The 19,581-nt window shown below is 40.3% G+C and overlaps 1 protein-coding gene across 1 annotated transcript in view; it reads left to right on the top strand.

Moving 5' to 3' along the window:
* Positions 1-228: 228 nt before the first annotated feature.
* atp1a2a (ATPase Na+/K+ transporting subunit alpha 2a) overlaps positions 229-19,581 on the top strand; it is a 38,460-nt gene continuing 19,107 nt past the window's right edge. The window contains exons 1-8 of the mRNA XM_072668590.1: positions 229-255; positions 5,502-5,597; positions 5,738-5,797; positions 7,077-7,280; positions 7,748-7,861; positions 15,482-15,616; positions 16,630-16,747; positions 17,319-17,587. Coding sequence (XP_072524691.1) covers positions 244-255; positions 5,502-5,597; positions 5,738-5,797; positions 7,077-7,280; positions 7,748-7,861; positions 15,482-15,616; positions 16,630-16,747; positions 17,319-17,587 — 1,008 coding nt within the window. The 5' untranslated portion in view covers positions 229-243. The remainder of the gene's footprint in view (positions 256-5,501; positions 5,598-5,737; positions 5,798-7,076; positions 7,281-7,747; positions 7,862-15,481; positions 15,617-16,629; positions 16,748-17,318; positions 17,588-19,581) is intronic.

Consider the following 19,581-nt stretch of genomic DNA (forward strand, 5'->3'; position numbering starts at 1 on the left):
ACTGGAACACACACACACACACATTACAAACAGCAGCACACACTAAGAGAACTTGAGGACAGCGCATGTGTGTGTTGAACTGTAGGGTGGCTTCAGGTTACCCGCTGGTAGAAGAAGGGGGAGTGGGGTGTGAAAAGGGGGTCAAAGGGTGGAATGAGGAGGTCCCAAAAAAGCCACCACTGTCTTCCACACGTGTGCTGAAAGAGAGACAGAAATCTGTCCTTCATTTCACCATCTGACAGCATGGGGAAAGGGGTGAGTCTATATTATCTCTATCTATAACTCAAATGCAGGGATTTACACTTAATTTACCTACTTACTGTATTGTAATTAAAATTACATAGCAATTAATAAAACACTTGTTAACCCTACTTTACCACACATTCGCTTGTGGCAGGCCGTAAAATCCAGGACTGTGCAATTAGAACACAATTTTGTGTAACAAATCTGAACACACACTGTGTTAAAGGACTGTTGTGTGTAGCTTACAGCTCATTAGCACAAACAGTAATCTTGAAGCCTTTTCCTGGACTTAGTAAATGAGCAGAAATTTGCGGACTCAAAAATCACTAATAGAGGCCTATGGGCAGTCACTGAAGCAGCTGTCCATTGCCTTTTATTATAACCATTGCCTATTGCCTTTTATTATATATCAGAAGATATGTTTGTATTGCAAACGTATTGTCTGTGGTAATGAATGGAATTATACAGATAAATGTTAAGTTAAAAAATACTGGATATGTCCATTAAATAACAAATGCTTATCATAATTAGTTTTTATAAAGAAACACCCTAGTTCTTGTTGGGGTAGCATATAGTTATAGAAGTATGTAATCTATTACTTTAGTTTTAATTAGTACTAGCTTGTTACATTTGTCTGTTAAGGGATTGTTGGTAATGTAGTTTTTTAGTATAATACTGTATTGTGAGTCTGACATAAGGGCGTTTTTTTACCAATATTAGAGGTATTTGTTTAATAAAACCATACATTTGGGTAGCATACAGTTACAGAAGTATGTATTTTGTATTTTGTGTAAAATGTTGGGACATTGGGATTTTTTTGCCCGAAAAACCTTTCTGAACCTATGCCCAGCAGGATGTATGAGTCAAGTATTTATTATTCATATCATATCATATTAAATCATTCATTTCAAATTTTATTTAACTACCACATCCAACATTAGTGTGCACGTCATGCTTAATTTTCTTGCAATTCATTAATTAATTCATCCGTTCATTCAAAGCTCGTTTGAAAGTTTTCTGCTAATTCAACTGCCTTTTTAAATTTATTTATATATTTACCTTTAGATCAGCAGGTTCTGGGTTTGAATCTCCACTGGTTTTAGGTTGGAGCTCAGAATCACAAATGCTTTGAATAATTATCTTGAAACTTTGTAGGCATATGTCCCTCATTATTGCTTGGAATTGGTTGGTATAGTATGGTGGGCAACACTGCTAACCTTTAGACAACAGATTGGGGTTTTACAGAAGGGTCTGGGTTTGAATCCCAGCTAAAGTTATTTTTTATGTATAAATTAGTGCTCCTTTGTTATGTTTGTTTGTAAAAGGATTGTGAGGAATATAATATTTTAGTGTAATGCTGTATTTTGAGTCTGACAGGGTAAACCAAACCATTTGGGTAGTATACAGTTATAGAAGTATGTAATGTATTACACTGTATTATTGTTGATTCATATCTGAGACTGAGTACAATTACTCAAAAAACAACATTTCAATTAGTACTAGCTTGTTATGTTTTTCTGTGAAGGGATTGTGGGTAATGTAGTTTACTTTTACCAATAGTAGAGATGTTTGAAAAATCACAACTGAGATTGTAAATAATTACTAAAAAAAACATAAAATGTATGTATTAGTGCTACTTTGTAATTTTTGTCTGTGAAGGGATTGTGGGTAATGTAGTTTTTTCAGTCAGACAGGGGAGAATATAGATATAATATAGATGTAGTAGAGATATTTGGGTATATAGTGTGTATAATTACAAAAAAATGGCAACAATGTATAAATTAGTGCTTTACTTTGTTACATTTGCCTGTTTGTGGGTAATGTATAATGTGATTGTGAGTCTGTAAGGGTTTTTTTTTCACCAATAGTAGAGATAATTGAGTAGCATACAGTTATATAAGTATGTAATATATTACCCTGTATTAGTGTCACATCATATCTGAGTTTGTTTAAAATTAATGAAAAAATGGTAAAGGATTGTGGGTAATGTATTTTAGGATAATATTGTATAATTAGTCAGAGCAGTTTTTCCCACTATTTAAGATATGGTTTGATAAAACCATATGGAAAACATAATGACATATACACTACAATATTTTATTTATAAATATGATTACTGACAATGCATAATATGTTCCATCTGTATAAGGGAAGGTCGGCTTTTATTCTGTAGTTCTGACTCCCTTTTTCACGTGCTATCCTCATGCAAGTGTCTTTCTCACTCACACACACACACACACACACAGTGCAGAGGAAGAGTGGCAGGCACAGATGATTTCCATCAGCCGCTCCGTCAGCATGTGCTGTACAGTGAGCACACAACTATTTCTCTCTCTCTCTCTCTCTCTCTCTCTCTCTCTCTCTCTCTCTCTGTCTCTCTCTCTCTCTCTCTCTCTCTCTCTCTCTCTCTCACACACACACACACACACATACACACACACTGTCTCCCTCTCTGATGTACATATCCTTCCTTTCTCTCACAACCTCACCCTCTCAATATCTGACACCCCCTCAACTTTATAAACCATGCATAGCAACACAGGACAGAATGTACTCTAGGTAAATCCATTACCAGTGACCCCTGCACACACACACACACATATATAAATCATGGTTGTTATGTGCTGTTTCACCACCTTACAATAAGTTTGTCTAACAGCAGGACTGAATGAAACTGCATTGCGAGCTGTAGCCTCCAATAGGAGTCTTTGTTTTTCAATTCATTCGCAGTGAGGAACAGTAGCACAATCAGGTGCTGCTTGTCTGTTTTGTTTATTGTATTTCATTTCCTATTTTCCTGCCAGTACCTATAAATACATTTCCTCCCCCTGAACAGTCTTTTCCCCCTCCATGCACATCAGGCAACCATATTTAACTTCATAAATCAAGCAAACTGGGGATTGGAGGGGTATGTTTTATTCTATAAACCACTGGCAACATTTTTTCCAAATTCCCCTACAAAAATATTGTGGTTTAGAGCATGTATAATCAAGTTAATATTTATATTTAAACAATACAATGCTAATGTGTTAACTGTGAGAGAATTCAGAATTAAGAAATCACTATTTGGTAAAATACCCTTGATTGTCAATTACAGCATTTATGTCTTGGCATGCTCTCCACCAGTCCTTCACATTTCTGTAGAGTGACTTTATGCCATTTCTGTTGCAGAAATTGAAATACCTTAGCTTTGTTTGATGGAATGGCTGAAAGGAAATGCTGTGTAGAGATGCTGATTTAAGGAAAAAATCATAGTGGTCTCTTAATTTTTTTCCAGGGCTGTATATACACACACACACAGAGGAAATGGCCCATACAGTTGAGGTCATTTTGCTGGCACAGGGATTCATTGCCTTTGAAATACTGCCCGAAAAACCTTTCTGAACCTATGCCCAGCAGGATGTATGAGTCAAGTATTTATTATTCATATCATATCATATTAAATAATTCATTTCAAATTTTATTTAACTACCACATCCAACATTAGTGTGCACGTCATGCTTAACTTTCTTGCAATTCATTAATTAATTCATCCGTTCATTCAAAGCTCGTTTGAAAGTTTTCTGCTAATTCAACTGCCTTTTTAAATTTATTTATATATTTACCTTTAGATCAGCAGGTTCTGGGTTTGAATCTTCACTGGTTTTAGGTTGGAGCTCAGAATCACAAATGCTTTGAATAATTATCTTGAAACTTAGTAGGCATATGTCCCTCATTATTGCTCGGAATTGGTTGGTATAGTATGGTGGGCAACACTGCTAACCTTTAGACAACAGATTGGGGTTTTACAGAAGAGTCTGGGTTTGAATCCCAGCTAAAGTGCCAAAGGATTCCTTTTGATTGAGTTAGCAACACTGTTTCAAATCCATGAAATGTCTTTATTAAACTAGACATATATCTCATAGACTGACAACGGGTCACACTGTGGCAATCCACTCAGCAAATTAGGGTTCGATTCCCTGCCAGGACCAATAAGAGACCTTGGGTAAGACTGTCTGTAAAAGGATTAAAATTTACTCAATGAAAGTCAGAGAATGTCAGACAATTATTATCGATTTCAAAACCTTTACCAGTCACTTTTGTATGAAATAAAGAGGTTGTGTCTAACGGGCTTACTCCAAATTGAAAGAGTATCTAGCATAACTTATGTCTCACCTCCAAAAATTAGCTCATTAATGGATTCTATATTTCCCCCATTTCACATAGGCCCCATATGCAGTGTACAACCCAGATCAGACCGATGTTTAACTCCTCCTGGTACTATCAATGTCACTGGTGGGAATCCACATATGGGGCCAACATGGAACCAAAGAACTAAACTTTCTGGTTGCCTGTTGAGCTAATAATAAAGGCCCCACGTGGACATGTTAGCTGGGAGGGTGCACCACAGCTAAAAAGTAAATTATTTAGTTTTGCTTTATTGCTATTTTTAGTACAACAAGATTCTGGTTTCTCAGTCTCAGTCAAATTGAAGGCATGACTGCAGGGTTAAATAAATCCCAGCCCAATACTACAGAAGCTTGGGTGGGGGTGGCACGCTTCTCATGTATCTGAGAAGACCTTACCCTCCTACTGTCGAGAGCATTGCTAGTGCTAGGGAACACAGGTGGGTTAATTGGCAGTACCAAATTTGGAGAAAAAGGGAAAAAAATCGACCTATCCACAGTCAGTTGTGCTCTCTCAGACTACGGGCGCTGATGGCAATGCGTCATCCATAGACCGCTGAGCCACTCTCAGCCCCTTTCTAGGTCATATTCTGTGCTGGCCTTGTAATCCAGGCAGCGTCATGACTTTAAATTGTAATCAGAATATTAAAATTATTATCAATGCTGCCTGAAACCTTCTTTCTGAGCTAGCAACCAGCACTGCCGTCACACATGACTTATTGGTTTGTGGGGTTTTTTGATACTGTTATTAATAGGCCTAACACACTTATAAATAACACATTCATAATCCACAGCTAAGGAACTGGCACTCTGTGCTCACAGCGAGATATCCGCAGTGCCTACTACTTGTGCCACAAAAGCTTCATTTATTACGTAATGCCCACTGGGCAATCTGCTATAAGATTATGCTTCGACATGCTTTGAATTGCGTCTCAAGTGAGGGGGTTTAATTTCCTGAATTTCAGGGACGCCATTGTGCTTTGTGAGATATGATCTCATTCTCACATGATAAAATCAACATTTTAATTTACAGCGATTTCACTGCACACACTCTCTCATAATCATCTCTCTGCCTCTCTCTCTCTCTCTCAGTATGGGAGAGAGAGCAGCCCTGAGGCTCCTCAGAACAATGGAAAGAAAAAGAAGAAAAATAAGGACTTAGACGAGCTGAAGAAAGAGGTGTCTTTGGTAAGGAAACTCAGCATGTGTGCATTCTCCTGCCTTTTACTTTCCACTCACAGACATGTGATCTGTATGACTACAGTGCTAATTAGAGAGCATAGCATAGCGGCTGCATCAGAGACCTTTGTGTTTGTGTGTTGCTACAGGATGATCATAAGCTGTCTCTGGAGGAGCTGTCGGTTCGCTATGGAGTGGACCTACACAAAGTAAGACACACCACATCACTGACTCACAGAATTCATGTCATAACCGTTTCCCTGAAGCAGTTCTTGTCAGCTCCAGCTTTGTGTTTTTGTTTTGCTCTATCGCACCTGTCTTTACCTGTCAGGCAGTTATAAAGCTGAGTCTGGCACAGAGGTGGTTGGTAATTAATTAGCTACATTTACTCCGTTACTCTGTTACACTGTACTTAGGTCAGTGGTCTCCAAAACACAGTCTTTGGGTCCAACCCTGATTGCACCCACCTGATCCACTTAACAGCCTAGGCTAATAGGCTGAAGTGGGGTGTGGGGTTATGTGTTCAGACTGCCATTTTTGGCATATCTAGATTGTCTCTAGATCTGAATTTTAATAGTCTGGACAGCCAAAAATCACTGACGCCTACATCATTACCACAGGAACCCATGCAGATAGGTTTGTGATGACACGCAAATCCGATCTGATTACTTGCAAGTAACAGTGCCGACAGTCATTTCACCAGATCTGATTTGAGAAATATTTTAAATATTCATATTTTTAGGCATATATTTCACAATAGACTAAATTTGTTGCAATATTTTAACATGCAGACAAAGTGCATCAGTAGCGACATATTTCTTAAGAACTTCCATTCAGTTGGCCCTGGGTGGGTCAGCTGATTAAGGCGCTGTCATGATTATCAGGGGATCGCTGGTTTGAATCCCAGTTATGCTGCTAGCCATTGGTAGCCGAGGCCCAGAGAGAGCACAGTTGGGCTTTCTCTCTCCAGGGTGGGTAGATGGTGCTCTCCCCCGACACATTGCTTAGTTTCGGTGCTGGCCATCACTGGCGTCTGCTGGCTGGTGTGTTGGAGCCGGGTATGCAGTGCTTCCCTCCAGGTCCGTTGGTTGCCTGTCGATGTTGCATCAGCGGCAGTAAGAAAAATGAGTAGCTAGACTGCACATGCGTCGGAGGGGGCCTGTGCTAGTCCGCCCTCACTGGTGTTGGGGGCATCATGTTGTCTGTGTCTGAAACGGTTTTTAATGCTGCCTACTCAGACAGGATTCTGAGTCAGGAATTCTGAGGCATCCAGTCATGGGCACTATTAGACACTTAGATATCTTTTAGATATGCTTCAGAAAAGTGGTGCTATGCATCAGTGACACTGAGCGTCCATGTCTTTAGCATTTATAATGTAAATGCTTAGTTCTGGTCTCCCACTTCACTTTTAATCATTAATATTTAGTACATTTAGCTTATTTCAGTACCTGGTCTCCTTTGATAATGTTCTGCTCCTCCTTCTTTCAGGGTTTGACTATTAAGAGAGCAGCCGAGATCCTGGCACGGGATGGCCCAAATGCTTTGACCCCGCCACCCACCACCCCAGAATGGGTGAAGTTCTGCAAGCAATTGTTCGGAGGCTTTTCCATCCTGCTTTGGATTGGAGCCCTCCTTTGCTTTTTTGCTTATGGCATCCAGGTCGCGACTGAGGATGAACCAGCCAATGACAATGTGAGTTCCGTTCTATACTTCAATGTTATTCTGTGAAGTATAAACTGGCTAATAAGAACCCAGCAGAGATGGGAAAGCAGATCTGATTTAGCCAGCATGACCATCACCCTGATCCAGCTAAACGGAATGTGAGTGTAGCTGTAATCTAGGTAATGGTAACATTGATGTAGACGTTACACAGACGAGGTCTGTAATGTGTTATTAATTACTTTCTTAATTAGCCAATCAAAATAGTCAGCATGTCTTCACATGCTAGCCTGGTGTTGGGGGCATTGCTAGTGATAGGGGGAGTTCACATGAACAGGGATTGGGTAATAATTTAAAAAATAATTGGGTAATAAGAAAATAATTGTTATAGCGAATAGAGAGCATCTGTGAGACATCTAATAACAGTTTTATTAAAGTACTAAACAAAACAAAAAAATGAAACCAACCTCCCTCTCTCTTTTTCTCTCTCTGGGCTGCAGTTGTATCTGGGAGTAGTTCTGGCTGCTGTGGTCATCATCACCGGCTGCTTCTCATATTACCAAGAGGCCAAGAGCTCACGCATCATGGACTCTTTCAAGAACATGGTGCCACAGGTAAGTGTGACAAGCATGGTGCTCTTCCTTTGCTAAATCCATATAGCTGTACTATCCACATCCTGACCTGAATCTTTCATCATGTTGCATTAAGCCCATGGATGGTTACAGCGCTGCACTTTCCCTGCTTTCAACAAGCACTCAGCTAATTATCAAGCACTTTCTAACTTGATTCTAGTGTGTTAATGTTAATGTGCTTTGTTTGCAGATAGTTTACAGTAAATGATCTCAGTTTAAGAAATAATTTGTTAAAAATGTATTTACAACTATTTCAAATGTAATCAATTAGTCAAGTGACTTTTCTGTCCATGCCGTATGAGATAGGCCTACTGTTATTTTGATAAACAGTTTGCTAGTGCGTTTCATGCCTTCATGAGAGACTGTGAGAGTGGGGTGAGAACTCTGAGGCCTTTGGGCTGGAGTTTAGGTGACTTCTGCTATGTAGTAGGAAGCCAGTCCCCCCTTTATTAGGTATGACCAGGAATGATAGATGAGATGGGGCGGCAGAGGATTGCGCAGAGTTGTCGTAGATATGTGAACAAGGTAGAGATGGAATTTATAGGACATTTAAGAAGGAGGGGCTTTTGGTATGTTCCTTTCTACCAAAATGTAATTATTTCATAACTCCATGTATTGTGCTGTAATGTGATTTCGACAATTTGCATGAATAACAGTATCTCACACAGTGTCAAAAAGCAGTGTCACATAATCCAGTCTATTTGAGGTTACTTAACAAGATGACATGGTTTGAAACAAGTGGAACACAATCACTAATAATTACTTTATATATATATATATATATATACTAATATTAATATGTAGGAATAGGTCTTTAGAATATATGCAATTTTATTTTTCTAGTTATTTAGGGATTAAATACCTTTAGCCTAATACTTGACATACTTTTGGCAGCAACATACAGCTTTACAACAATTAAGGTGTCTTGGGAAAGAAGCAACATCTGAACATTTTTGCCCATTCCTCTTGGCATGTCCTTGCAAGCTCTGTCAGGTTGGATAGGGTCGGTACACAGCCATTTTTAGCTTCTTCCACAGATGTTCAATTGAATTCAGGTCTAGGCTCTGGCTGGGCCACTCAAGGCCTTTTACAGACTTTCTCTGAAGCCACTTCTTTGTTTTCTTGGCTGTGTGCTTCGGGTCTCTGTCATGTTGGAAGGTAAACCGTCACCCCAGTTTGAGGTCCAGAGCGCTCTGGAGCAGGTGTTCTTCAAGGATCCTGGTGTACTTGGCTGCATTCACCTTTCCCTCTATCAGAACTAGTCAACCCAGTGTCTGAAAAGCATGCTGCCACTGCCATGCTTCACTGTAGGGATGACGATACCCAGGTGATGAGCGGTGCCTGGTCTCCTCCAGACATGACACTTGGTATTCAGACCAAAAAGTCTTAGCTTCATCAGACCTCTAGGTGCATTTTTGCAAAGTCCAAGTGGCCTTTTACTAATGAATGGCTTCCGTCTTGCCACCACAAAGGCATGATTTGTCGAGTGCTGCCTGGATGGTTGATCTTCTGAAAGGTTCACCGCAACATGCTGTTACGATGTCAGAGTGAACCAGTCAGTTTGGGTGGGCAGACAGGTTTAGGAAGATTCTTGGTGGTTCCAAACTTCTTCCATTTCCTAATGATGATGGGCACTGTGCTCCTTGAGCCTATAAAGCTGCAGTAATTTTTCTGTACCCTTCTCCAGATCTAGGTCTGCAGATAATTCCTTTGACCCCATGGCTTGGAGTGTGCTCTGACATGCACTGTCAACTGTGGGACCTTATATAGGCAGGAATTGGCAATCAATCACATCCAATCAATTGAATTTACCACAAATGTGCTCCAAGCAGTGGAAACAAAATGCACCCTCACTTTTGTGTGTCATATCAAAGGGCGTGCATTCTTATGTACATCTGATATTTTACATTTAGATTTTTAATAACTTAGCACAAATATCTAAAACCTCACTTTGGCAGTGTGGGCTGTTTTGTGTAGATGTTTGTGACAAAAATGAACTCTATCTATTGTAAAATAAATCTATAATGTAATAAAACATGGAGAAGGTGAAAGTGGTGTGCAGACTTTCCGGCCTGACTGTAAAATGGTTAATTAGCTGAGTTTGTGTGTCAAGACCACCATGTGCAAAATAACAACACCAAAAGTTATTGGAAAGTATTATGGAAAAGATCATTTAACATTTTTTGGATTCTTACAGAATCTTACTGATTTCACCATCAGTTTCATCAAGGTGGTGTTTTCTGCTTATTGTTTTTGCTTACAATTCATGATAAACAAGAAAAGTTCTGCAAAAACCCAAACAATCACACAACTGATGTTGACTCTTGAAGTGCTAATTATAGTACAGTTTTAATCCACTAAATATTTAATGAAATATTAATGTAATTATAAATTTTACATTCATATGGTCCCAACCAAACCAGGAACTTGCATATGCATTGTGACCTTGGTGCAAGAAAAATGTAAATCCTTCTAACACAATCGGAAGCCCATCCTCTCTTTTCTTGTGCATGGAATAAGCACGGTCTTATATTAAACTGCCATTCAAGTGGTGATTCAACACTGATTCATCACTGGTTTTAGTTTATTTTATGGCTTAACATGGGTCTAGGAAACCAGACATCTGCTTATCCATCATTTATTCAGAAATCACGGGTGTTAGCAGGGAATCTGTCCCCTCTCTGGCACTTCATCTCGCCCCAGAGGTATTGGATGGCGCTCCATCACTGCTCCACAACTAAAGTTAGGGTAGTTAATACACTTTAATGCCACTTGGCATTGGGCACAGTGACTTTGGGCCCATGTGAACCTGCTTAGGAGTGTCCAGTTCTATGGAGATTAAACAATCAGTGTGTGGTCAATTGATGGTGACATAAATGGTGACTTAAAGTAGCTGATTAGATAAGTCACTTATTAGAGTGGGTGTCCGAAAAGATGTCACTCCATTATCTGGTTCGGTTTAGTAGAGTCTGGTTCTGTGTCCATGTTTCTTCCTTATACTTTTAAAGAGCTTCTTCATAGGAGTAGGTGTCCAGACTTGCTTTTTGACAGTGTTGTTAAAAGCACCATACAAATAACACTGAATGGTGTTAAATGCAAGTGAGTAGTTGGGGGTCAAGGACGCATGAACATCACTGCTTTTTTCTTTTTAGAGGTGACAGTGTGCCAACTTATTCATCTGTTGATAACATATTGTACAACTGAGATCACGAACAGAACTGGTTAATGGAATAGATGTATTCGGAATTGGTAATAAATAAATAAATAAATAAATAGATAGATAGATAAATAAGGAATGCTTTCAGTCCACTATGCGTATAGGCAGAAAGAAAGGAGTAATAGGATTAGAAGCATCTGAAAAGTGAGGTGATTGCTTGTCGGATTAAATTCAAACGTTTTAAGAAGAAAAAAGGCACTGGATTAAATGTGATTTTGAGCAGCACTTTGTACACCACGAGAGAATTTATAAAGAAACTCGGCCATGACACAGTAGGGGTAATTGGTCTGACAACAGCTATTTTCTTTTAACTGTCTGTATATTTTCCATCACTGGAAAGTAATTGAAAAGTGGAAACGTACACAAAGGGTTCAACAGCATGAGACACTATAAACTACACTGACTACAATAGTGCCCTCCAAAAGAAGAGGAAAGGCCAATTATTTGTATCCTGATTACATAACATAATACACATATATATGGTAATTTACATTTAGGTATTTAGCTGACGTTCTTATCCAGAGCGACTTTAGGTTACTAGTATTACAGAAGTGGGCCAGTGTAGTGTTAGGAGTCTTGCCCAAGTGGTGTAGCGCAGCATAGCTGCCCAGAATCAAACCCCAGTCTCCCACATGGTGTGGTAGCTCACTGGTGGGTAGTTGTGTTATCCATTTGGCCACACCAACCAAGTATTAATACTATTAACACCTGCACACTCATTTACCAATTGCGTCCAGCAGTCAGCTAATCATCCAGCAGTGCTAGCTTATCTACATGGATTCAGCGGCAATTTTTGTGATTTTTGGCAGACCTCCGAATGTGGTTTGAGTGATCCCAATGTGATCTGATCTAATCTTGGGAGTATTTATACCTTGTTTTTTAAGCAGACAAGTGAAATCCAAACGATCTGATCGATCACTGGAAACGCACGCTAATGCCAGGGGTAAACAGGCTCTACCTCCACCATGCTTGACTGATGAGCTCATATGTTTTGGATCATAAGCAGATCTTTTCCTTCTCTGCACTTTTCATCATTTTGGTAGAGGTCAATATTTTTCTCTGTAAAACTTTGTCCCAGTATTACCTTTTGATTCCAACTGCTGATGGATAGTTTACATCTTGTGGGATGACCTTCATATTTTTACCCTTAACGTTTCCTTCGAACGATGTGATACTTTCACCTGCCCTGTTGAGGCTGTTGTTGATGTCACTTTAATGTCACTGACTGTTGTTTTTGGGCTTTGCTTCACAGCTCTACCATGTTTTTGTCATCAACTGCTGTTGTGTCCTTTTCCGGTTTCCATCTGTTAAATGTCTGGTGATTAGTACACCACTCGTGTGGTTGTACTGGGTATGCCCAATGCTTGTTCAATAGCTTGATTTCCCCTGACTTGCTTTTGTCCCGTAGACAACTCTCTGATTTTCATGTTGGCTTATCCTTTTTAATACCAAATCACAACCAACACATCTTCAAATGCGAAACCCAGAGCTCAATCCAAGAGTAGACATTCTGAGCTATCAATTATTTAAACAGTCAATCTAACAAGGCACACATGGACAACAAGGAATACCTGTCAGTCACCTATTTCCGCTTACTTGAAAAATGTGTGGTTTCAGATAAGTGCATGTGCTAAGTTGTTTAAACCACTCTAGATGAAAATATCAGAAAGTAAAAACTATAATCTAGATCTAGGTCTTATCTCATTTTATATATTTTTTTAAATCTCAAACCCAAATGTCTCCAGCATGTAGAAAAAAACAAAAAAGTTTACTCTATGGTGTTACAATAGTCTTCAGGGTTACTGTGATTACATAAATATTAAGAATATAAAGTCTTATTTAATGACACATAACAATTGTGGTACTACTGTAATGTAGAGTTGCCAACATTGTTGTGCTGATTGTTTAACAATTTGAACCACAGCTCACAGTCATTAGCATGTAGACCCATGTTCCACAAATCCTCTGGGACCCCCAGCCAGCCCACATTTTTTGCTCAGCTCCAATACAGCTCCAAGCACACCTGAAGGACACTGAATACCAAGTACATGTGTGTCATGAGCTGGGTTAGAGCAAAGCATGAATGTTTGGTGCTGTTTCTGCTGAACAGATTTTCAAACAGGATCAGCTGTTTATCATTTTAATCAGCAGAACTGGCCTGTGTGTCCAGAGTAAAGGCAGAGACAGGAACATGCCTTTTCAAAGGGCTGTCAACTTTTTCTTGCCTTTATCTGCAAGTATGTTTTTCTGTTGTGCATTTCTCTGTTGGATTAGGGTTGGGCAGGATTACATTGGAAGGTCAGGTGATCCTTGAGCAGAATTTGAGCAAAACCCCTTTCCACAGCCCTGTTTCACACACACTAAAGTATTTACGGTCGTACCTGATATAGTATTTTCTTAAAGATGTGATAGAATGCATTTGGTCAGTATTTGAAATTGTTCATTGCTCTGATAGATCCTAGATCCTCCTTCTATAGAGGTAGAAATGATGTCACTTTGGTCTGAGAGAAAATGCCCAGATATGATTTTACACGCCCTGTGATTTGGCCTTGATTTTGTTTTTTGGGTTGCCTTACAAATAATTTGATGAGCTCTACTCTGATTGGTTGAATTACAGAAATACACACAATTAACATGTCTAGCCACAACATTAGCATAGTCAGAAAATTTTTAGCATTGCAATTATTTTTGTAATTACTCCTGCCAGCAACGCAAGTCTTACTTGAAAGTGCTGGTTTCCTGTCAGCCTTGTATGCAGTTAGCCTAGCGAGTTGAATGGCCTCATTTAAAATGCTGCTAGGCATTTCTTGCTCCTGGGCTCCCCCTTACAGTCGGGAAGTGGAAATAGCACTTTTAGCCACCACTGAAAGATGTGTGCATTACATGCATTTCTGGACGAGGTGAGAAATACAGAGCTGTCACTGTGAAAGAGGCATGTGGTCTGAGGCTGTAGTGTAAAATTACAGTACGCTAATATGACTCATGAACGCTGTCCTGCTCACTTCACCAGTGTTACATAGTGCAGTTACCAGTACGTTGAGCCTGGAGGAGCAATGACAGAGATGTAGAAATGCTACAAAATGCAACATTAACATATACTGTTGCCAAAAGATGCTAAGTGTTAAGGTTAAACCAAACAGGAGCTAGAACCTGAGAGGGATGGAACATTATCAGAGTTAACGTGTAGTGAGAGAAAGCTCTGGCTTTCCAGCTCTCTGAAGCTGCTCCACACTTTTTTCCTTGCTCAAAAGAAGTGGAGCTGTGGGACATACTATGTCTTCAGTGTGCTACAGTATAACCAGTTGGATGTCATCATGCAGGAAGCAAAAAAATAACTCAATATGAAGTGCACAGGCTGGTTGGCTACTCACTGGCAAAATAGCGAATCTGTGAAAGCTGGTGTGGATAAAGTGTGAAGGAAAAAATGACCTGGGCTAGGTTTCCCAAAAGCCTCTTATTACAAAGATCATTTTTTAATGGTAGAGTGAGCATCACATGAAACACTCTCTCTTATCAGTTAAGATGATCTTAATACTATGAAGCTTTTGGGAAATTGGGATTTTTTGTTTTCTTTTAAAGCTGAGCTGCAGTGCTGGCTTGTGAACAAACTACACACATTGCCTAAGGCCCCTTATCAGCCACAGGGACCTTTGGCGAGAATGATATATATATATAAGAATTTTGTGAAGTTAACAGATCAAGTCATGTCATGGTCCATTCATCATGAACAGTTCAAACCTCCGGCTGAAACAAACAGCTTAAACCAGCAAGAATTCCATGTTGTAAAGTGGTCTAAACTGGTTTGCTTGGTTTTCTAACAGGGCAGTGTACAAGGCAGCTGTCTTTCTTAGACTATGAAGGAAACTATGAATGTCAAAAGGGCGTATTTGAAAAGGTTTCATTATGTCAGTGAGGATATAAGAGATTCGGCTCACAAGTTGCTATGATTAATACAGTAGATAGATCCAAAGGGAGGTTGAAAACCTTTGAGCGCTCTGTTAAAAGGTGCAGGAGGATGTTCGACAACGCTACTATTCATAGATGGACGTGGCGATGCAGGGCGTGACGATGAAGGTCCATTCCGTCACTGAAAGTGTATCACAACACATGTATTCCGTTACTACCCAACTCCAATCGTCTTTATCATCTTCTTCATGTTTCACTCACAACATGGTTAAGATTTACAGTAAATGGCCATTTGTAAGGGTGCCGTTTTCCCCCATTTTGCCCACCAACTGAATATTTGCTAAAAAGCCCAGAAATATCAAATGTGTAACTTATTTTACTTTATCCTAATATTATTAACTTATCTCTTTCTCTCTCTCTTTCTCTACCCCCCCCCCTCCCCCTTCAACCCGCATCCCCCGTCTCACACTCATTGACAGCAAGCCTTGGTGATCCGTGAGGGTGAAAAGAGGCAGATCAATGCCGAGGGAGTGGTTATGGGAGATCTGGTGGAGATAAAGGGAGGAGACCGCATCCCAGCTGACCTGCGCATCATCTCCTCCAGCGGCTGCAAGGTACCAGTCAAAGAAGAAAGGGAGAGAGAGAGAGACTGAGTGAGAAAGCCAGAGACAGAGTAAGAAGAGACACACAGTTCTCTTCAGCAGTGTTCAGACTGTGGCCTGGTCCGCTTTATGTCAACTTCTCTGAAGTTGCCTCAATTTGCTCAGTTCGATACAATTACAGTTTCACTGTATACATGAAAGTGTCTAGAGTAAGTGCCCTGCATTTTTAGTGGGGAAAACACTTGTTCTGGAGGCACGATTAGATTTATAGTCTCTTGTAGTAACATAATGCATGAAAGTCATTTTAAAGGACCCTTATTTAATTCAGGGCAGTTGGCCTTTGCTTCCTCTAATGCTATGCGTGTGCTGTAATAGCTTCTGTCAAGACCAGTCACCGCTCTTTCATCCTTTGCTTGTGATGTTAAAGATAGATTGTGCTCTTGTTATGTTTGGATTTGATGTTTTAGGAGTTTCTGGATAGTTAGAGATGAAAAAAAATGGATTTAATACAATTTATATTTTACTCTTGGCCATTTAAACACTTTCAGTACACCTTCCTGAATACTAATACACAAATTCTGGATATTGTAAGAAATAAGGATATAATATAATATCTGTATTTAGGCCTGTTAGACTTAGTGAGGACAAAAAGACAAGTCAGATATCAGTCCTTAAATTAATACATAAAGGAGGTTTCAGGGCAGTCCACTTTTTTAAAAAGCCTGTCTAGTTCCTGTAGAGAAGCACTGCCAATAGAATAAGAGTAGAATAGGAGAGAAGATAAACATGAACCTATTGGCACCATTCCTAATGCCAGGCCTGGGCTAGAGGGCTATATTGGTGGAAAATCCTGTAATATTACTGTATTACTCTCAGCTTGTCCAGAAATGCATGTCAGCTTGTCCTTGAGGGGTGACACAAAGCACTAATCTCACTTCCTGACTGTAGGGGGAGCCCAAGAACAAGAAATACCAAATCTTACATAATGATTCCACATAAACAGAATGTCACCTCTTTCCTTTCAGGTGGACAACTCCTCTCTGACCGGAGAGTCTGAACCTCAAACTCGCTCTCCAGACTTCACCCATGAAAACCCTCTTGAGACCAGAAACATTGGCTTCTTCTCTACCAACTGTGTGGAGGGTACGATTAATTCATTCACTTATTTAAACAGTTGCCATGCTTCTACACTGTATGTCCAAATGTCCCTTCCATTCAGCTACTTTAGGTTGCCCCCATTGCTGACACAGATGGGCAAATGCGCGCACACAGACTTTTCCTACTGTCTCCATAGAGTAGTAGTGCCAATAGAAAAGTAGATAACAGGATCCTATTGGCACCATGCCTAATGCCATGCGTGGGCAAGAGGGGTATAAGTTCACCTGAGCATTGAGCTGTGGAGCAGTGGAACTGTGTTCTTTGGAATTATGGATGGTGCTCCAACCAATACTTTTGGGATGAGTTGGGGATAAGGTGGGGTGGTGATAATCCTACATCCTGTCCTCACTAATCCTCACAGCGATGCTCCAAAATCTAGTAGAAAGCCTTCCCTGGACCATAGAGGCAGTTACTCCAACAAAAGCAAGATAAACTCTTTTTCTAATACCCTTGATTTCAAAAGAAACAATGAATGAGCAGGTGTCTCAATAATTCTGCCCATTTTGTGTATGTTGGTAAACACACATTACATGTGTGTGTGTTTGTATGTGTGCAGGTACAGCCCGCGGTATCGTGATTGCGACAGGTGATCATACTGTGATGGGGCGTATAGCAACTCTGGCCTCTGGGCTGGAGGTGGGTCAGACACCCATTAATAGAGAGATCGAGCACTTCATCCACATCATCACTGGCGTGGCTGTCTTCCTGGGTGTCTCTTTCTTCATCCTCTCTCTCATCCTCGGATACACCTGGCTTGAGGCTGTCGTCTTCCTCATCGGCATCATTGTTGCCAATGTCCCAGAAGGACTGCTGGCTACAGTCACGGTAAGTGTTATGTGTGCACATGCACTCAAGCGTCTGGGGACAGCTTCCTGCTTTTGCTATTTTTCTTGTGTGAAGAAAATGTCTTGTGAAAACATAATGATTTTTAGGTAATAAACAAATATCAGTAAACACTACTGTCATCAAGTAAAGGAACCAAAATTGGTTTCTTTGGAGTGATGGGATTGAACTGGGTTGGGGAAATTTCAGTCCTGGACGGCTGGATTCCTACACAGTGTGGTGAAACCCCTGCTTAAGCATTAAATTCAAACAGGTTTAGTTGTTTTAGAGCAGAGAGATCTGATCAAACTGTGCTGGACTCACATCCCTATCACTGCTATTGAAGAAACGCCTTCAGTTCTTGAAAAAAACTTTTAGTGGATGGTTCTATAAAGAAGTCTATTCACAGATTTTCAATGATGTATAAATCGGTGGACTTTAAAGGCCATGAAGAAAACTTCATTTTAAGCCTCCTATGGTTTCAGGATCAATTATCCTGCTGTAGAAGCCATCCACTTGTCATTTTCAGCTTGTATTGCAAATGGTATGATGTTTCCTCTTAGAATTTGCTGGTATTGAATCAAATCTTCCCTCTTCTCTTTCCAGTGAAAGTTTTGCTGTGCCACTGCTTGCTTAACAGTTGGAGAGATGTTCTCTTCATGATTTTCTTTTTCTCCAAACATACTTATCTACTTTAACTTCAGCAGTCTACAGGATCTTATCAGTCTTGCTTAGATGTTCCTTTGAAAACATCTGACTCTGAATTTTGTGGAGAGGACACAGGAAAGGTTTTCTTCCAGGAAGGTCATATTTGTGCAGGTGTCGCTGCACAGTAGAACAGTGCAGCACCACTCCAGAGTATGCTAGGTTTACTTTAGATTTACTTTTTGACCCTGACAGGGGTTTTGCCTTTCTAGCAATCCCACAAGCAGTTTTCTTTGAAAGTTTTCTTGGTCTTCTAGACCTTACATGGACCTACACTGTTCCTGTTAACTGCAATTTCACAAATAGAGGGAACAGATACCTCAAAATGGTTTGCTATTTTCTTATAGTCTTCTCCTGCTTTGTGGACATCAATTTTTCAGAGTGCTAGGCAGGTGTTCAGAGGAGCCCATTGCTGCTGACTGTTGGGACAGTTGGGAGTTCCTGAGCTAAATCCTGATCTAAAATTGTGCCCTCTTCACCATATAGTGAATAAGTCCTAAGAAGCTAATTAAGGTCCTAGACTGTTCAAATGTTTTGGGGTGACCAAACTTTTCTTGGGGTGCTCCTTTACTTTTGACTCAAAAATATTGACCAGGGGTGCCCACATGCACACAGTATGAACAACTCACATACCCAGACACACATGGACACATACTCACAGGTACACACACACATACACACTGGCTGCTGGCCACTGTCACCATGAAGAACAGTCTTTGCAATTCACTTTCATTTTCTCTCCCTGATGTCTACAGGCTCTGTAGTACTGTAATGTGTACCTCTCTGTGTTTCATCCCTCACTCTCTCTCTCTCTCTGACTGTCTGTCTCTATCCCTCTGCCGGTCTTTCTCCCAGTCTCGTTTTTCTGCCCACTGGCTGTCTCCTGTACTCTCTATCGCTCTGTCTCCGCTCTTGTGTTTGTCTTCATGTTTCTTTTTATATTTGAGTCTGTCTTCCTTTGTATTCCTCCTCTGCCTCCTGTCATTGCTGTTCTCTCTCACCCTCTCTCCCCTCGTCTCTCCATGCCTCCTGTGTGCGTGTGTGTAAATTGTACTCTGCGGCCTACAGCATGTCCACTGCTCTCTCCTCTCCGTCAGGCCTGCAGGCAGCCAGAGCTTCTGTGAATGAAAGAAAAACACTGCTCTCTTCTCTTTTGCCCCGTGCAATTCCAGTTTCAATTTGGGTCCTGTCACCCTTCCAAATTTAATTCACATCTCCTGCTCTTTCGCACACACACATACACACACCCCCTCTCCCAATTCAATCCACGGTTCAATTGGAAATAGGTCTGC

This window comes from Salminus brasiliensis, chromosome 23 (assembly GCF_030463535.1).
Source record: "Salminus brasiliensis chromosome 23, fSalBra1.hap2, whole genome shotgun sequence".
In the NCBI taxonomy this organism is placed as follows: domain Eukaryota; kingdom Metazoa; phylum Chordata; class Actinopteri; order Characiformes; family Bryconidae; genus Salminus; species Salminus brasiliensis.